This window comes from Lithobates pipiens, unplaced genomic scaffold, assembly GCF_037356315.1.
Source record: "Lithobates pipiens isolate NorthernLeopardFrog02 unplaced genomic scaffold, aLitPip1_a1.2 Scaffold_28, whole genome shotgun sequence".
Classification (NCBI taxonomy): domain Eukaryota; kingdom Metazoa; phylum Chordata; class Amphibia; order Anura; family Ranidae; genus Lithobates; species Lithobates pipiens.
Genome location: NW_027507789.1, coordinates 205,210,541 through 205,231,188, shown reverse-complemented (window position 1 = coordinate 205,231,188; position 20,648 = coordinate 205,210,541). Strand labels below are relative to the sequence as shown.

The window sequence follows — 20,648 nt, the reverse complement described above, 5'->3', positions numbered from 1 at the left end:
CATAGCTCCCAGCTGTCCCTGATTTCAAGGGGCTGCCCCTGATTTGGAGCAATGTCCCTCTGTTCTTCTTTCCTCCTCAATTGTCCTTTATTTTAGTCTGATCTATATAGCTGTATATAAAATGCATTTTTATCTTTCAAAAAGTGTTTCCCAGTACTAAACCTTTCATCCAATTTCTAAATTGCTGCATATTGTACATTTTAAAAGCCAATATAAAGAAATAGTAGTGATAACAAAAGCAATTGTGGATTCAATTAACCTTTTTTTTGGTTAATTCTCCTTTTAAGGGGGGGGGGGGGGGGTGGCAGGGGGCATGTCCTATCCCTACATACGTTTGCCAATAGGTGTCACTCATATAGCTGTATATATATACCTGTTTGTTTACTCACAGTTTCTATGTGTAGCTACGTTTCTGGTCTCCTTGCTGCCTAAACCTGACATTTTAGTGAAATTCTGTACACCCACCGCTATCTTTTTCTTCCAGTCTCCTGTCACATTGAGACCCGGGCCCACGCTGAGGAGCGACTGCTGAAGAAGCTTTTTCTTGGGTACAACAAGTGGTCCCGTCCCGTGGCCAACATCTCCGATGCCGTTCTAGTGCGCTTTGGCCTATCTATAGCCCAGCTCATCGATGTGGTAAGCAGCCCCCCCAACCTGTATAATATTCCTCAACCGGGTGACCTAAAACAGAGCAGTGATAGCCTGACAAGGGTAATATTTTACCAACTTACAGTAATTAGCATTTAATGCTTCTCAAAGTCCCACCAACCAAGCAGAGAAGGTGTACAATGGTACAATAAGTCAATAGAAGTGGACTGAAACTGGTTCTATGTTTTGTTCATTACTTAAATGATTCATAAAATGGGACAACACATCAATTTGAAACATGGAGTAGCTCAGCTGTGAAGAATGATGGAGTGTATGTAACTGAATATATAATCTCTTGAGGAGAGTAATTTAAAGTCTAGATTGGAATTTCTCAGCCAGGGTTCCATGTAACCCTAGGGTTCCTCCAGAGGTTGCTAGGGGCTCCTTTAGCAATGGGGAATGCCTGCCCGTCAAATAAGTTCCCATTGACACCATTGATCTTTTTAGCTAACTGTAAGGGGGTAATTTTTCACAATGACCATAAGGGCTAGTTTAAACTTACTGCAAAACATGTCTTCGGACACGGCTCTCTAAACGCCAGTCAAAGCCCCTGTCACTAAATAAAATGGTTAGCTTACAGTCCTGTTTACACCTTGCTTTTGCTTGGTGCTTTGATGAGGCATTGGTGGGGCTTCAATGAGGCATTGGTGGAGCTTCAATGGGGCTTCAATGAGCCTTTGCAGGGGCTTCGAATGAGGCTTCAGTGAAACTTTAAGTGAGCTTTGCCATAGAATTCTATTGAGTTTTTGAATACACTTTAAAGCACCACTAATGCTACATGGAGTATAATTGGGGCTCATTTACACTTGCTTCGGTTTTGACGCACATTAATGGCTAGTTTACACTTGCTTCAAAACAAGGCTTTGGACACATTTGTTAAAGCTCTCTGAACACCAATCAAAGCTCTTGTCAATAAATAAAATAATTAGCTTACAGTCCTGTTTATACCTTGCTTTTGCTTTGCTTCTGCATCACTTCGAAAATGATACCCCATGTAGCTTTAGTCATGCTTCAAAGCATCTTCAAAGCCTCCATAGAAGTTTATGGCAAAACTCGCTTGAAGCCCCACCAAAGCCCCACCAAGGGCTCATCGAAACTTCACCGAAGCCTCATCAATGCACCAAGCAAAAGCAAGGTGTAAACAGGACTGTAAGCTAACCATTTTATTTAGTGACAGGGGCTTTGACTGGCATTCAGAGAACTTTTAACAAAGCGTGTCCAAAGCCTTGAAGCAAGTGTAAACTAGTCGTTAATGTGTGTGGAAGGCAAATCAAGTGTAAATGAGCCCCAATTATACCCCATGTAGCTTTAGTGGTGCTTCAAAGTGTCTTCAAAGACTCCATAGAAGTCTATGGTAAAGCTCACTTGAAGCCCCACTGAAGCTCTGAAGTGTAAACTAGCCCTTGGTGTAAGGAACGTTCTTCCCACTGATCATCACACGAATTCAAGGTTTCTCAACCAGGGCTCCATGAAATTCAAGGGTTCCGCCAAAGTTTTCTAGGGGTTCCTTGAGCAATTTCTGCCTCTCAGATAAGTCCCCACTGACACCATTGATCTTTTTAACTATCTGTAAGTGAGTAATTCTTCTCAATAACCACAGATGTAAGGAGCATTCTTTACACTGACCATCACACTAATGTATCATGAGTTGTAGATATAGACATTTTTAGTAGGGGTTCCCTGAGAACGGAAGGTTATTTCAAGGGTTCCTCTGTGTGAAAAAGGTTGTGATGGGTTGGTCTAGATGGAGTGGGGATTTATAAGATCTGTTGAGTTTTAACTGTTATCCAGGGCTCCATTAGAGCGATTTCCCCTAATTCCTGTCCTCCTGACAAATAAACAGGAAAAATCTGCAATGGGGATATAGACAGAAATATATATCATACAGGGGTTCTAGGGGTTCTTTTATACTCTACTAAAGAAAAGCACTTTAAATCTGCCTGTGATAGCTAAGAGTAGTTGGTTACATTCAACTGGACTTGTTCTGTAGCACTGAAGACATTTTCAGCTTGTCTGTGCCACTTGGCCCTGCTGCCAAGGCCTGAGTATCAGTGGAGGAACAAAAAACAGTCATTGGGGGAGATTGGTGGTCAGTGTAGTTGGAGAAGGAAAGACATTGGGGGTAAAGCACTTACCTTGCACTGTAGAGAGCGCCTGGCCTACTACTGCTGCTCGGACTGTGCACCTACTGTTGGGCAGCAGACTACTTGGCCGGATGATTTATGCAAAGAGTTGAAGTTGGGTGCTGGATCATGTGGTCTAGTGCCCAATTCCAGGACGCGGCCCAGATCCATGGGACACCAGGATTGTCCTAAGATCCTGAGATAGTCCCGTGGAATCCGGGACGGTTGGGGGGTGTGCCTAGTCCCTTGAACAAGAACATCATTTATTTCAGTATTCTAATGCAGCTTACCAGGCCAGTTGATGGCTTCTTTTGTTTTCTTTTTTTTTTGCATTGTCTGCAAGTACTAAAAAATATATGTTAATCTTGCCAGAAATCCACTTGTCTGAGTAGACAAGTGCAGAACGGAAATATTTGTTTTGGCTAGATTTGTTATGTTACTAATTTTGTTTCATTGATTCGCTTTGAAATTCATTTAGTTTAATTTCGTTTATTATTTTTCTAAAGAATTCCATATTTCTATAACAATTCAAATTCGGAATGGTCGAAAAATGATCGTCCATTTCAAATTCTGTGTGAAGAATAGCTGGTTGTTAAGGAGTGGGCCAGAAAGCCAGCCGCTGCGTCCCGAACAACCGATGACGCATCAGCTGTCAGCATGCTTCCCCACCGACAGCTGAAATGTACATAAAGAATGCTGGCAATGAAAAGTTCTGGGGAAAAAAAGAGTGGGGGGGGGTCCCCCAATCCATACCGGCCCCTTAGGGTCTGGTATGCATTTTAAGCCTAGTGGAGCCCCCTGCCCCAAAGCACCCCCCCCCCCCATGTTAAGGGCATGTGGCCTGGTATGGTGTAGGAGGGGAGGGCGCTCTCTAGTCCCCTCCCTTTCCTGACCTGCCAGGCTGCATGATCAGTTAAAGATCTGGTATAGATTTTGGGGGGTACCAGCTGGTAGGTGATAAGTCATTGGTTGTTAAGGACGCAGAGACCAGCTTCCTGGCCCATTTCTTAACAATCAGCTATTCTTCACACAGAATTAAAATTGGTTGATTGTTTTTCAACTGATCCAAATTTCGAATCCTTCTGAAAATTTGGAATTGGTTAGAAAACGCATATAGGAAAGGAAATTAAATGAGTTTCAAGGAAATGTATTATTTCATTTGGAGATTTGGATACATCCAAATCTCCGAATAACCAAAATTTTGTCTGAATTTATGTTGGGACCTAAATGCATTGCACATGCCTATTCCTGAAGGATTTGTATTCCAAATAAAAAGAGCAGCCTAGGGTGACAGCACTACGCCTCCATACATACAGTATTGTGAGTGAGCATTTCACCATAGGACAGGAGGTGTGTTACTGGTAGGATCACCAGGGGAAAAAATTAAAGGAAAAACGTCCTATAAAAAAAAGAAATAAAAAAAAAAAGAAAACAAATGCAGCCAGAATATCTATGGACTGGTAAACTATATCATATTACATTTTTGTCCTTGGGTTTACAAACGGTTTAATAGACTATCAAACGGGGCTTGCTGGCCTCCTTTCATTTATTTTGCTGACTCCATCAATGTTGATAATACGATGATAGCCTGTGATAATTCTAGTCTCACTAGAGATTCCTTGGCCTCTGCTTGATGCATAAATACATGTTAGGGCTCCTACGTGATTTTTTTACTCTCCCTTGGGCTACAATTAGAAAGTATTTAGAATAATTAAAGTGCTTGTTTTCCCTAATTAGAAGCTTACCCAGAATTTCTACAATCCAAGGAGCTTTCTGGGAGATGAGATCATCAAGTGAAGTTTGGCCGGCTGATGCTAACTGTATACATTGCACGCATGTGTTCCTTAAGTCCTTAAGGGGGTTCTTAAGTCCTCAGATATAAGTGAGAACAATGTAACCATTTAGGGTGTTACGCAGGAGAGAACAAGAAGTTGGCAGGATTTCCGGCAGGATCAAGAAGTTTTATTTTTTTCTGCAATTATTGAATAGAGCTGCAGCCAGTTGCTTGGCAAAGACTAGAGATTGAGAGAGGGACACTGGCTTCAGCTGCAGCCCTGTGGCGCTGAACAGGTTAGCAGCTATATCAGCCAGAGGAGGGAGCTGCTGAGCAGGAAGAGTTCAATGGACTGAGTCAGGCAGCAATGCACTGTGGGAACTGTAGTCTGACTCTACTGCAATCAAGAGCTTTTGAGCTGCATTTCTCAGAGGGAGATTGCCAGGAAGAGGGAAAATAGCAGATTTTTTTCCCAGGCTGTACAGGACACAGCTTCCTCTTGTCACGAGGGAGATCGGAGAGTGCACATCACTCTCTAGTGTGTACCATCACTGCTGTATATTGGTGGCCTTTACAGCATTCAGAGTGCTGAATCCAGGTATACTGACAGCCAGAGTCAGCTGGGACAGAGCAGAGTGTGGACTAATCACTGTGTGTGACTGGGTGGTGAGTTGCAATATCGCTGGGACTGGTGAGCTGCTGCCATGGGGATTTACTATCTACTGCTAGAGAAAGAGACTGAGCCCTTTAGGAACTGTCCATACAGCCATTTAGTAGCCTTATTACTGCCTGTAGGCTTGGATGGGACTATTCTCATGTGCACCAATGGTACAACTGGGCCCCAACGCTAGCTGGCTGAAGAATTAAGGCTAAAGACTGTCTCTTTACAGCTGCTACACTGAGACCTTTACCAATTTCCTATGCTAAGAGGCACCTTTCAGGGGATATTGCACCATATCGTATACTTTCTTCTAGAGTGTACTCGTTATAGTATTATTATTCACATTGTAGTTAATGCTTATATGCACGGTTTATTGCTTACTTTGCTGATTCATGCATTAATCCTAGTCTAGTGGTACAAACTCTCTATTCTAAGCTACTTTAGCGTAGTGATTATACTGTCTAGCAGACTGTGTCAGAACCTAACTGGTGTGTTTATTTATGCTCAAACCACCATTTATTCTAACCAGTACCAATACATTTACCACTAAACAGTCTTGTGTCTATTTCCTGATACAAATTTACAGTTGCGGTAAAGAAACAATTGAGTACTGTCCGTGATACTTCTTTTATTTGCACCAACATACAATTTTTCAGGACAAGCTTTCGGGGTATGTTCCCTTCCTCAAAGTCCCAGCAGTACTAATTCACGAAAGTAGTTTGTGCTTTTGTGAATTAGTACTGCTGGGACCTTGGAGAAGGGGACATACCCCAAAAAACTTGTCCTGAAAAGTTGTATGTTGGTGCAAATAAAAGAAGTATCGTGGACAGTACTCAATTGTTTCTGTTGCAAGCAGTGGCGGCTGGTGCTCAATATTTTTTTGGTGGGCGGCACAAATGAACATCCCCCCCCTCATGGGAGATGGACAGCGGCGAGTCCTAAGGGGCTTCAAGTTTGGCTGGGAGGAGAATGAGGAAGAGAATAGCGAATATTCGCTACGTTTTAGAGCCTCTAATGTGCTACAAAAAAAAAAACCCCATTGGAATCCCATGCATCTGGCGCTCTGCATGTAGATTAGGGGGCTGGATGCATGGATTTGGGGGGGAGGGGGGTGCCTCTTATGGACGTAGTTGCAAGTGCACTAATATGTCTACAATCGCCTCAAGCTGTAGAGTTAATGATATCCACATTTGTGTATCTACAAGTGCCGGCAGTAACTTACACTCAACCGGGTGTGCCAGAGAGGCCGAGGGTGTTCTTGGAGTCGAGGCGTAGAACAGAGAACGCAAATTACCTATCAGCAGAGGAATGGAGAGATAAAGACAGAGAGCTATAGAGAGAGATGGAGGTAGATAGATGGATTGGGAGATAGAAACTGAGGTGGAACAGAGAAGTGTAGATGAAGAAGGATAGAAAGCTATAAAGAGGGATGGAGAGATATAGCCAGAGATGGGATGGAGCGATATAGACTGAAAGATCTAGAGAGGGATGGAGAGATAGGTTGGCGAGGGATGGGGAGATATAGACCAAGATGGGATAGAAAGATAAAGATGAAGACCCATAGAGAGGGATGGAGAGCTATAAATAGAGTGAGGGATGAGGAGATACAAAAAGAGATATATAGATGGGGAGATATAGAGAGGGATGGAGAGATCTAGACAGAGATGGGATGGAAAGATATAGACTGAGAGATATAGGGAGAGATGGAGAGATAAAGACGAAGACCCATAGAGAGGGATGGAGAGCTATAGATAGAGTGAGGGATGGGGAGATAGAAAACGAGATATATAGATGGGGAGATATAGAGAGGGATGGAGAGATATAGACTGAGATATATAGAGAGGGATGAAGAGATAAAGACCTATAGAGAGGGATGAAGGGATATAGATGAAGTGAACGATGAGGAGAAACAGACCAAGGTGGAATGGAGAGAGATAGATGAAGACGGTTGGAGAGACATAGACAGAGATGGGATGGAAAGAGATAGACTGAGAGATTTAGAGAGGGGTGGAGAGATATGTTGGCGAGGGATGGGGAGATCAAGACAGAGGTGGGATGGAAACATATAGACTGAGAGCTATAGGGAGGGATGAAGAGCTAAAGACGAAGACCCATAGAGAGGGATGGAGAGTATAGACAGAGTGAGGGATGGGGGGATGCAAAACAAGATATATAGATGGGGAGCTATGGAGAGGGATGGAGAGATATAGACTGAGATATATATAGAGAGGGATGAAGAGATTAAAGACCTATAGAGAGGGATGAAGGGATATAGATGAAGTGAAGGATAAGGAGAAACAGACCAAGGTGGAATGGAGAGATATAGATGAAGAAGGTTGGAGAGACATAGACAGAGGTGGGGAGATAGGTTGGGGAAGTATAGATGGAAAAAGGGATAGAGAGATAGAGATGGAGAGATATAGACAGAGGTGTGGAGAGATAGGTTGGAGAGAGGGATGGAGAGATATAGACAGATAGGATGAAGAGATAGAGACAAAGATCTATAGAGGGAGATGGAGAGATATACCTGTAGATGAAGTGAGGGAAGGGGAGATCTAGACCAGGGTGGAATGGAGAGATATAGATGGAGAAGGATGGAGAGATACAAAGAGGGTTGGAGAGCTATAGACTGATGCCACGTACACACGACCAGACTTTTTGACAGCAAATGTCTGACGGAATGAGTCCGTCGAACAATTCGATCGTGTGTGGGCTCCATCGGACCTTTGCTTGCCAAAAATCCAGCGGACTTTAGAAATAGAACATGTTTTAAATTTTCCCACTGGAACTCCGCCGGAGATATAGATGGAGATATACAGATGTAGAGAGGGATGACGAGATATAGACGGAGATATATAGATGTAGAGAGGGATGACGAGATATAGATGGAGATGTATAGATGTAGAGAGGGATGACGAGATATAGATGGAGATGTATAGATGTAGAGAGGGATGACGAGATATAGATGGAGATATATAGATGTAGAGAGGGATGACAAGATATAGATGGAGATATATAGATGTAGAGAGGGATGACGAGATATAGATGGAGATATATAGATGGAGAGAGGGATGACGAGATATAGACGGAGATATATAGATGTAGAGAGGGATGACGAGATATAGATGGAGATATATAGATGTAGAGAGGGATGACGAGATATAGATGGAGATGTATAGATGTAGAGAGGGATGACGAGATATAGATGGAGATATATAGATGTAGAGAGGGATGACAAGATATAGATGGAGATATATAGATGTAGAGAGGGATGACGAGATATAGATGGAGATATATAGATGTAGAGAGGGATGACGAGATATAGATGGAGATATATAGATGGAGAGAGTGATGAAGAGATATAGACGGAGATATATAGATGTAGAGAGGGATGACGAGATATAGATGGAGATATATAGATGTAGAGAGGGATGAAGAGATATAGATGGAGATATATAGATGTAGAGAGGGATGACGAGATATAGATGGAGATATATAGATGTAGAGAGGGATGACGAGATATAGATGGAGATATATAGATGTAGAGAGGGATGATGAGATATAGACGGAGATATATAGATGTAGAGAGGGATGACGAGATATAGATGGAGATATATAGATGGAGAGAGGGATGACGAGATATAGACGGAGATATATAGATGTAGAGAGGGATGACGAGATATAGATGGAGATATATAGATGGAGAGAGGGATGACGAGATATAGACGGAGATATATAGATGTAGAGAGGGATGACGAGATATAGATGGAGATATATAGATGTAGAGAGGGATGAAGAGATATAGATGGAGATATATAGATGTAGAGAGGGATGAAGAGATATAGATGGAGATATATAGATGTAGAGAGGGATGACGAGATATAGATGGAGATATATAGATGTAGAGAGGGATGACGAGATATAGATGGAGATATATAGATGTAGAGAGGGATGACGAGATATAGATGGAGATATATAGATGGAGAGAGGGATGACGAGATATAGATGGAGATATATAGATGTAGAGAGGGATGACGAGATATAGATGGAGATATATAGATGTAGAGAGGGATGAAGAGATATAGATGGAGATATATAGATGTAGAGAGGGATGACGAGATATAGATGGAGATATATAGATGTAGAGAGGGATGACGAGATATAGATGGAGATATATAGATGGAGAGAGGGTTGATGAGATATAGATGGAGATATATAGATGTAGAGAGGGATGACGAGATATAGATGGAGATATATAGATGTAGAGAGGGATGACGAGATATAGATGGAGATATATAGATGTAGAGAGGGATGACGAGATATAGACAGAGATATATAGATGTAGAGAGGGATGACGAGATATAGACGGAGATATATAGATGGAGAGAGGGATGACGAGATATAGACGGAGATATATAGATGGAGAGAGGGTTGATGAGATATAGATGGAGATATATAGATGTAGAGAGGGATGACGAGATATAGATGGAGATATATAGATGGAGAGAGGGATGACGAGATATAGACGGAGATATATAGATGGAGAGAGGGATGACGAGATATAGACGGAGATATATAGATGGAGAGAGGGTTGATGAGATATAGATGGAGATATATAGATGTAGAGAGGGATGACGAGATATAGACGGAGATATATAGATGGAGAGAGGGATGACGAGATATAGATGGAGATATATAGATGGAGAGAGGGATGACGAGATATAGACGGAGATATATAGATGGAGAGAGGTAGTTGGGGAGATCTGAGCACATTCTATCTCCTGTATATGGGCACAAGAATACAGTAACTGCACCCTTTACACCGCACTGTCATAGCAACCAGAACTCCTTGCCCCTCCCCCTTTTTTGTGTGTAAACCATAATAGTGGTGTTTAGTGGTGGCAAATCATCTCAATTATTTACAGCACTGGAGATGAGTTGCTAATGGCGTTCTCGCCGTCGCTCTCGCTCTCTCTCTCCATTATACGGCTCTTCCGGATAATCAATTCTTTTTGGGTGGCCTTGGCATACGGAGAATGGGCTCAGCATTATCGTACGCTGTGCGTTTATCCTGGCACGGCAGCTGCTGTGCTCTCCAAGTGTTTTTCTGTAGCAGGTGGTGCCTTGGCAGGGAGGGGAGGATGGCACCAGGCCGGTGGGCAGAAGATGTATAGAGAGACTTGCTGGCGGAGAGGAGTCGGGGGTGGAGGAGGGGGGTCCTCGCTCAATCTTGCTGATGATGGTTCAGAATCTCCACAGTCTTCAAAAATATGTTTCTGTTTGCTCTGAGCTGCCTGCGGCTGACCAGCAAGGACCACATGCCCCAGCTTGGTTGGATTTAAGTGCACCTGTCATTTTGTTTAAGTGTGAACCCCAGGCTGGATTAAATAAAACATGGTTTAATTAGTCAATGCATTTACTAGAAACAATAAACATAGCAAAGCTGGTTTAAGTACCTGCAATTGCCTTGATATGAAAGTCCTACTAATATTACTACCCATGTTTTGCCCAGCACTGTCTGAGCATGCAGACAGGAGGAGAGAGCAGAGGGATGACCTAATCAGTACTCTGCAGTCCCTTCACTGTCCAATCACAGGCTGGGGCAGATCTTGGACCAGGCTTTATGCCTTGGGCAACGCTGTATCCTGGCCTAGGCCGACAAGGCCCAGGCCTAGGGCAGCACTTTGCAGGGGGGCAGCACACTGTTAGTGTAGCACCAGATTTAGGAGGCGGACTGGGCTGAGAGGCAAATTAGTCTAGCACCCCCATAAAGGGGCCACACTGCTTCCGGTACGCGGGTGGTCGGCATTCCACAACTGTGCCGCTTCTATTTTTGACTGTCCTATCATCCTGGACCCCAAACCTTCCTCACTGTGCTATGTTATCTGCTGCACCATTGGCATGGTTATATCTTCTTAGTCCTCTCCATAAAATTCTCAAAAATTGGTGCTTAAAGTAGAACTATAGGCAACACATATATTTTTTTTCGTTTTGGATAGAGTAAGGGAGGGTTATAGCCCCTGTCAGTTTATTTTTTAACATCCCTGACCCATTGCAGAGATTTCCCTTCACGTCCTGCCCCATAGCCAAACAGGAAGTGAGAGGAAATCTATGCAAATTAAGGGAATCCACCCCCCCCCCCCCCCCAAGGCCCTCAGAACTATAGTCCCCACTTGAAAATTTCAGGGCGGGTCTTAAACAGCAAGAGGTGTGGCCTTGACTGGAAGGGGTGGGTCATATTTAAATTATTGGGCGCACGAGTTTCGTCAGGCCTAGGGCAGCACAAATCCTAAATACACTACTGGCCTTAGGGGAAGCAGAGGAAAGCGAAGTCAGAACAGACCGAAAAATAGGTGCTAATCTCAGGTGACAAAGTTCAGACGCGTTGTCACCCAATGGGTACAGAGTGAGCAGTTGCTGCAAATATCTCGAAGTGAAACTGAACTCAAAGAGTGAAGATTTTCTGTGCTTTAGGGAGCATCTACAAACGACAATTGTGCTGACACAGTCTCCTATTTGTCTTGCATTCTTCCTGAAAAATAGGGTATGTGAGGGCCACTTTAGAAGTTACACCTGTTCAATTGCTTGGTAACACAAATTGCTAATCGGCCAATCACATGGCAGCAACTCAATGCATTTAAGCATCTAGACGTGGTGAAGACGGCTTGCTGAAGATCAAACTGAGCATCAGAATGGGGACAAAAGAGAATTTAAATAGCTTTGAACGTGACATGGTTGTTGGTGTGAGTATTTAAAAAATGTCTGATCTACTGGGAATTTTACGCACAGCAATATCTAGGCTTTACAGTGAATGATACGAAAAAGAGAAAATATCCAGTGAGCGGCAGTTGTGTGGAGGAAAATGCTTTGTTGATGTCAGGGGTCAGAGGAGAATGGGCAGACTGGTTCTAGATGATAGAAAGGCGACAGTAACTCAAATAAGTTACTCGTTACATCCAAGGTGTGCAGATGCAGAGTACCATCTCTGAATGCGCAACATGTTGGAACTTGAAGCAAATGGGCTACAGCAGCAAAAGAACACGCTGGATGCCACTCCTGTCAGCTAAGAACAGGAAACTGAGGCTACAATTCGCACAGACTCACCAAAATTGGACAAAAGATTGGAAAAACTTTCTGGTCTGATGAGTCTGGATTTCAGCTGTGACATTCAGATGGTCGGGTCAGAATTTGTCGTAAACAACATGAAAGCATGGATCCATCATGCCTTGTACCAGGGGTTCAGGCTGGTGGTGGTGTAATGGTGTGGGGAATATTTTCTTGGCACACTTTGGGCCCAATAGTACCAGCTGAGCATCATTTAAAAATCACGGCCTCCCTGAGTGTCGTTGCTGACCATGTCCATCCCTTTATGACTGCAGTGTCCCCGTCTTCTGATGGCTCCTTCCAGCAGGATAATGCACCATGTCACAAAGCTCCAATCATCTCACCACTGGACAATGAGGTCCCTGTCCTCCAATGGCCTCCACAGTCACCAGATGTCAGAGTATCTTTGAGATGTGGTGGAAAGGGAGATTCACATCATGGATGTGCAGCCAAAAAATATGCAGCTACTGTGTAATGCTATCATGTCACTATGGGCCAAAATCTCTGAGGAATGTTTCCAACACCTTGTTGAATCTATGCCAGGAAGAAGCAAAAAGGGGGTTCAACCCCAGTACTAGCAAGGTGTACCTATTAAAGTGGCCAGTGAGTATATACTGTATATGCAGTGTGAGATCTAATGCCCTGCTGTCTTTGACCAAGGAGATCTGGTCTATCACTACTGTGCTGCTCACTGTTTTCCTTGCTGGAGGCTCTGACATGAGGAAGCAAAGCCCTGCCTCTACCAAGATGGCCGCCTCCACACCAATACTGACGAGTAGTCCTTTGTCTTCTGCCTTTTTGGGCACAAATTCCAGGATGCGGTTCGTTTTTCAACTTTCAATGTTTTTTTTATTATTCAAGTAACAAGACAATGTCGTAGAAAGTACATTCAATGAACAATAAAGCTTATAAATGGGAAATTAAGTATAAGCATCTGAATGTCCTTCCATCAGGATATGCAGAAATAAAACACTTGAAAACATTAAACTGAGAAATTTTGTCATAAAATATATTGCAGTTTTCAATGCTCTGTGCACACAGGTGGCTGATGCCGAATACAATTGTGCTCATAAGTTTACATACCCTGGCAGAATTTATGATTTCTTGGCCATTTTACAGAGAATATGAAGGATAACACAAAGACTTTTCTTTCACTCATGGTCAGTGTTTGGCTGAAGCCATTTATTATCAATCAACTGTGTTTACTCTTTTTATATCATAATGACAATAGAAACAAACCAAATGACCCTGATCAAAAGTTTACATACCCCAGTTCTGAATACAGTGTATTGCCCCCTTTAACATCAATGACAGCTTGAAGTATTTTGTGGTATTTGTAGATGAGGCTCTTTATCTTCTCAGATGGTAAAGCTGCCCATTCCTCTTGGCAAAAAATCCTCCAGTTCCTGGAAATTCTTGGGCTGTGTTGCATGAACGACACGTTTGAGATCTCCCCAGAGTGGCTCAATGATATTGAGGTCAGGAGACTGAGATGGCCCCTCCAGAACCTTCACTTTATTCTGCTGTAGCCAATGACAGGTCAACTTGGCCTTGTGTTTTGGATCATTGTCATGTTGGAATGTCCAAGTACGTCCCATGCGCAGCTTCCTGGCTGATGAATGCAAATGTTCCTCCAGTATTTTTTGATAACATAATGCATTCATCTTGTCGTCAATTTTGACCAAATTTCCTGTGCCTTTGTAGCTCACACATCCCCAAAACATCAGCGATCCACCGCCGTGTTTCACAGTAGGAATGGTGTACCTTCCATCATAGGCCTTGTTGACTTCTATCCAAATGTAGTGTTTTATGTTGTGGCCAAAAAGCTCAATTTTGGTCTCATTACTCCAAATGACTTTGTGTCAGAAGGTTTGAGGCTTGTCTCTGTGCTGTTTGGTGTATTGTAAGTCGGATACTTTGTGGCATTTGTGTAGTAATGGCTTTATTCTGGCTACTCGACCATGCAGCCCATCTTTCTTCAAGTGCCTCCTTATTGTGCATCTTGAAACAGCCACACCCCATGTTTTCAGAGTCCCGTATTTCACCTGAAGTTATTTGTGGGTTTTTCTTTGCACCCCAAACAATTTTCCTGGTAGTTGTGGCTGAAATTTTAGTTGGTCTACCTGACCGTGGTTTGGTTTCAACAGAACCCCTCATTTTCCACTTCTTGATTAGAGTTTGAACACTGCTGATTGTTCTCAATTCCTTGGATATCTTTGTATGTCTCTTTCCTGTTTTATACAGTTCAACTACCTTTTCCCGCAGATCATTTGACAATTCTTTTGCTTTCCCCATGACTCAGAATCCAGAAACGTCAGTGCAGCACTGGATGAAAGATGCAAGGGTCTGTCAGGAGTCCAGAAATGCATTGACCTTTTATACACACACACTAATTACACAAATACACCTTTTATACACACTAATTACAAGCAAACAGATCACATGTGAGGATGGTTACCTTTAATAGCCATTCAAACCCCTTTTGTGTCAACTTGTGTGCATGTTATTAGGCCAAAATCACCAGGGTATGTAAACTTTTCATCAGGATCATTTGGGTAGTTTCTGTTGTCATTAAAAAGAGTAAACACAGTTGATTGATAATAAATGGCTTCAGACAAACACTAACCATCAGTGAAAGAATTTTTTTTGTTGCGTTATTATTCATATTGTCAGAAAAATGGCCAAGAATTCATAAAGTCTGCCAGGGTATGTAAACTTATGAGCACAACTGTATATACTGCAGGAAGGACTTGCCAGGGGAAGCACTTTAGATCAGGGGTAGGCATGGACTGAGTTTTCCATACTGCATCTGGGTTGCAACAACACCAATCTATGCCTTAAGAATGCAGACCTGTCAGCCAACATTTTTGCTTTAGTACACACTTTATAACCCAGGGGTACTTACTAAGAGTCAAAAACTTGAAGGAAGCTCCTTGTTGAATAAGTCCTAACAGATATGCTACAAATCAATAACACAAATATCCTAATTGATTCCTTTTTTGACCTTTTCCTTCTCTTCTTATAGGATGAGAAAAATCAGATGATGACCACGAACGTCTGGGTGAAACAGGTGAGTCACATGGTCACTTGAAATGACGCTTCACTGCAGAGAATTACTAAGAGAACCCTCACCTGCTCCCACAGAGTTAAAACCAACCAGGTGTTGATCCATCATAAATGTTCTCTGGATAGCCGCACACTGGAGAAAGACTTGAAATCCCATCTTTTGACAACGTGGGTCACATCAAAACATGATCAAATAATCCACAGCAAGAAAATAACTAGCTATGAGTAAGCACTGATCACGGTGCGAAACGTGGCAGAATTTCCCTGTACCCCGTTATTTTCTTGCTGTGGATTATTTGATTTTGTTTTGATGTGACCGTTGTCTTAATAAAAGACGGGATTTCAAGTCTTTCTCCAGTGTGCGGCTATCCAGCGTTTTTTCTGCTTGTTTGCTCACGGTGTGTGCAACGGCCAGCACCTGGGGCTCATCAACAGGAGACAGAGCTTCAGCCCTGGAGGGTTACTTTGGAGCGGTGGTTTTTCCTATCATAGAACTTGTGTACTTGAGGTATTAGTTTGAATCTGAACTGCTAAACAAGTCCATAGGAATGCCGAAGCAACTCAAAGCAGCTTGAGGGAAGTCAGAAGCACACGGAAGGAACTCAATATACAGTAAAAGCTGAATGTACCCTAAAGCGTTTTATATTTGCCCATTTTCGCAAGTCCTTAATGTTCTTTCACGCATACGACCACGCCAGAAATATTTGTATCTGCTAAAATGTTGTTCAGAGAGAGAGAGAGACAGTCTGAAGTCAAAGAGTTTCTTCTTCTTTGCTTTCCCTTTAGATAAACATACAGTGTTCTGGGGTTCATGGGTCATGGGCAAACCCTGTATTAGATGTTTACTTGTCAAACAAAGATTGTATACAGGCATACGCCATTTTTAAGTACGCAGTGGGGTTTAAAGCTAGAAAGTGCAAAATCAGGCTCACTTCTGCATAGAAACCAATGAGCTTTCAGGTTTTATTACCAAAGCTTAATTGAACAAGCTAAGGTTAGAAGCTCATTGGTTTCTATGAAGAAGTGAGCCTGATTTTGCACTTTCCAGCTTTAGTAAATAAACCCCATTGTGTACTTAAAAGTGGGGTATGCCTGTATTAATAGTAAAAACAAATAAATATAAAACATCAGTGTAAAATTTTAGATATGTACATTATATTACAAAAACTTTACACGCACATTAACTTTTAATGACATCCCAGTCTTAGTCCGTAGGGTTCAATATTACGTTGGCCCACCCTTTGCAGCTATAACAGCTTCACCTCTTCTGGGAGGACTGTCCACAAGGTTTAGGAGTGTGTCTATGGGAATGTTTGACTATTCTTCCAGAAGCGCATTTGTGAGGTCAGGCACTGATGTGGAAGAGAAGGTCTGGCTCACAGTCTCCGCTCTAATTCATCCCAAAGGTGTTCTATTGGGTTGAGGCCAGTCAAGTTCCCTCACCCCAAACTCGCTCATCCACGTTTTTACGGACCTTGTCCAAAATGTCTTGATATGCTGACGCCTTAAGAGTTCCCTTCACTGAAACTAAGGGGCCAAGCCAAACCCCACACCATAATCCCCCCTCCACCAAATGTTTTGGACCAGTCCTGACCTCACCCCGATAGGACATCTTTGGGATGAACTAGAGCAGAGACTGCGAGCCAGGCCTTCTCGTGTCTGACCTCACAAATGCACTTCTGGAAGAATAATCAAACATTCCCATAGATACTCCTAAACCTTGTGGACGGCCTTCCCAGAAGAGTTGAAGCTGTTATAGCTGCAAAGGGTGGGCCATAGTAACATGGCTAATATGGCTTGTGTACTCAGATATTTGTCTGCATCAGAACTGCTGTTCTCCAAATATAAGTCAATAGAAATGCTGGAGCAACTCAAAGCAGCTTAAAGTGTTACTAACCCAGGAGCCTTCATTCACTATATCTGGTCTCCCACAGTACACAGAACATGGAAATGCAATTATTTTAGTAAATATAAACTTCTAAACCCTTTTCTCATCAGCAGTATATAACAGTCGTGTTGCTTCTATCAGTGTCCGGCTGAGCACCGGTTAAAGCTTGTAGGAGGAGTTTTCATTCTCCTCTGACTGTCCTATGATGCTGCAGGACCCCTGACCCTCTGTCTGGACAGTGCTGATGGGCCCTGTTATGTTTACATGCACCCTCCCAAGGAAAAAAAAAATTCAAGCAATACACGCCAAACTGAGCATGTGCACATTGCCCCGAGGCTGTGTTCTATCGGGCAATGGATTGGGGACAGTAAAAGAAGGGGAGGATCAGATAAGACAGGATCAAACAGCCTTTTTACACAATGCAGAAGATTAATCCCTTAGGTTCAACAGTGAGTATAACAAGCATGCTTTACTGCATATACAGACTGATTTTACTGTTGTGGGTTTAGTAACACTTTAAGGGCAGACAGAAGGAACTGTATATCATATACCATTGTGTTTGTTTTTTTTTTTTGTTTTTGTTTTTGTTTTTTATTAGATTACAGGTTTTTTTTTTAATCGTTTGTTATACCTCAGAGCATCCTCTCTGCAGCTACTTCCTGTCTGCATGCACTCCAATGACGGCTGCATAGTATTTCTCAGGACAGGTTTTCTGATGGTGACTACAGTGGATCATGATTGTTTGATGTGTTTTGAAACAGAAACTTGTTGTCTCCATTGGAATTTCATATATGGTAACCTGGTGACAACACAGGAGAATTGAGAGAGTGTTGTCACCCTATGATAGAAATATCTGGACGAGCACCTTTATGGCAGGATCACCGGGGATTATTTGAATGAAAGTTGGGACTTAGAACTGGGCCCTACCATGACGTTCCTATGGTGCCTGGTCCTTCCACTCTTTGTACCATGGTGCTGTAGATATCCAAGATGGAGTCAGCCTTGTATTTTTGGCAATGCTTGCTGGGTTGAAGACCTGTTGTAGAATGTTGATAGCTGGAGGTCTTGACCATATCTTGTCATCTGATCTTCTGTCACCCTCCTGTCTTGTAGGAATGGCACGATTACAAGCTGCGCTGGGACCCTCTGGAATACGAGAATGTGACCTCAATACGGATCCCATCGGAGCTGATCTGGAGGCCGGATATTGTCCTTTACAACAAGTGAGAACATATTGTTGATGCCTAAGGGGGTCGCTTACTCTGACAAGGGTACACCAAACCCTATTGTGTGTCTGAATATTGGTGCACATTGTCATACTAAAGAGGGTTGGGACAAGGAGGGTCAAGAGGGACAGCCGTCCCGGGTGCAGCTCCCCATGTGAGAGGGAAGAGAGTGCTGAAGACTGTGGCTTCATGTCTGATCGCTAATGCTGTCCCACCATGCCCCAGCCACCCAACCGACACTGCGCATGAGCAACCACCTTCCAGCTGTTGGAAAGCAAGAGATGGGCTGCACATGCGCAGTGCACAATCCATGGGCAGCCAAAACACACGGACTAGAGACAGTGCCAGGACAAGGTGACCCAGCACCCAGGGCAAAGATGTCAATCTGTGGCCCTCCTTCCCTTAGAGTTTGGGTCAGGGAGCCCCCATCCCCCCGATAAACTATTGGGCCCAGTTCAGCCTTCCCTTCTGCCCACCCTTGTCCTGGCCCTGTGTAGATAACAGGTGCAGGGTGGTATGCACATTTTCTGTATTAGCAGTAGGGAATGGGGTGCAGGTCCACACCCTCACCCTGGGCATTGGACAACCTCATCCCGGTACTAACGATTTAAAGCATAACTCCAGCCAAACCTTTTTATTATCCAGGTTTGGATGGGCATAAGAAAGGGGCAGAGACTCTGTATAAATTGCTCTCTTTCCTCCTATTGGAAAGATCTTTCCTCACTTTGGCTGGAGCACTGTCTTCAAGTGCTACTCCATGGTATCCATGCATTGTACTGATGGTGGCCAACAAGCCTGGAACAGTTGAGTGAGACATGTGAATAGCTCCGTTAATCTAAGACTTTACTGTGCTTTGCAATGGTTCAATGATGGGGGCTTTTCGGCTCCTTTCAAACTACCTCACTATACCTTGTCTGGTTATACCATGTAAAAATGCAGGAAAATTCAGCAAGCTCAGTGTTCTTGTTCTAGTACATAGGTGGGGCTGACAGGAGTCTAAATCCTCGTACATATGATCTGATTGTAGGCCAACAAAACTGTGGACTTTTGTCCGAAGGGCGTTGGCCCAAACTTGTCCTGCATACACACGTCCACACAATTGTTGGCCAACAGTCACGAACGTATTGATGTACTACATGGTTCTTTAGCGCCATCCTTTGGGCTCCTTCTGCTAATTTTGTGTTAGTAAAAGTTTGGCGAATGTTAATTTGCGCTTTTAATTTCGTGCTTTTCAGTTCGTTTCTGAACGGCCGTTTGTCAACCAGACATGTTGTGGAATCGGAGGAGATAACGTGTTATTATTGGCCTTGGAGTTATTGCTTTGACATTATTTTTTTGGTTGAATAATGATTTGATTTGGTATATTTTCTATATTTTTGGATGCATAGAATGCACTTTTTGGTTAAGTTCTATTGGCCGATAGCATGTCTAATTTTATTTGTTTTCTTTTTTTTAATGCACAATAAAAAAATTGTGGAGAATAATACTTGTCATTTAAATTAAAACGCATAGCCAGTTTGGGAGTAGGCAGTTACATTTAAAGAATACAATGTAAAATTGACAAGGGACACCAACATAGTTTGTATCTTTGATCGTAAAATCTCAGGGATAATGGTGTTGTGGTAACTTGCCCAAATAAAAAAAAAAAAAAAAGCATAATAATAATAATCTTGATATCACTAGAAAAAAAAAGCCTTTGAAAATTAATTTGCAATAACTCCATCGGTATCACCAGCAAAGCAGCTTCATTATTATCCCATTATAGAAGAAGAGAATTGCGCGCTAAATTTCGAGATTTCATAATTTGCCACGTCACGAATGTTAATTCTCCATTACAAACTCTAGTTAACAAGACCGACCGCTTCCGACTCCTCCTTACTTCCAAGTATACGTGTTTGTACTTTGGACTTTTGTCTGACGGACTTGTGTACACACGCTTGGAAAATCCGACAACACACATTTTTTTCCGTGGAAAATTTTAAAACCTGCTAGCCAACATTTGTCCGCGGAAAATCCAACAACAATTGTCTGATGGAGCGTACACATGGTCAGATTTTCCGCCAACAGCCTGTCATCACACATTTGCCGTCGGAAAATCCGTTTGTATGTACGAGGCTGTAGAGAAAGGGGAGCGCTAGAACAGGAGAATTGGCCCAGA

At 42.8% G+C, this 20,648-nt stretch overlaps 1 protein-coding gene across 1 annotated transcript in view; it reads left to right on the top strand.

The window, feature by feature from the left end:
• Positions 1-481: 481 nt before the first annotated feature.
• CHRNA4 (cholinergic receptor nicotinic alpha 4 subunit) overlaps positions 482-20,648 on the top strand; it is a 55,139-nt gene continuing 34,972 nt past the window's right edge. The window contains exons 1-3 of the mRNA XM_077460354.1: positions 482-636; positions 15,336-15,380; positions 18,378-18,487. Coding sequence (XP_077316480.1) covers positions 15,351-15,380; positions 18,378-18,487 — 140 coding nt within the window. The 5' untranslated portion in view covers positions 482-636; positions 15,336-15,350. The remainder of the gene's footprint in view (positions 637-15,335; positions 15,381-18,377; positions 18,488-20,648) is intronic.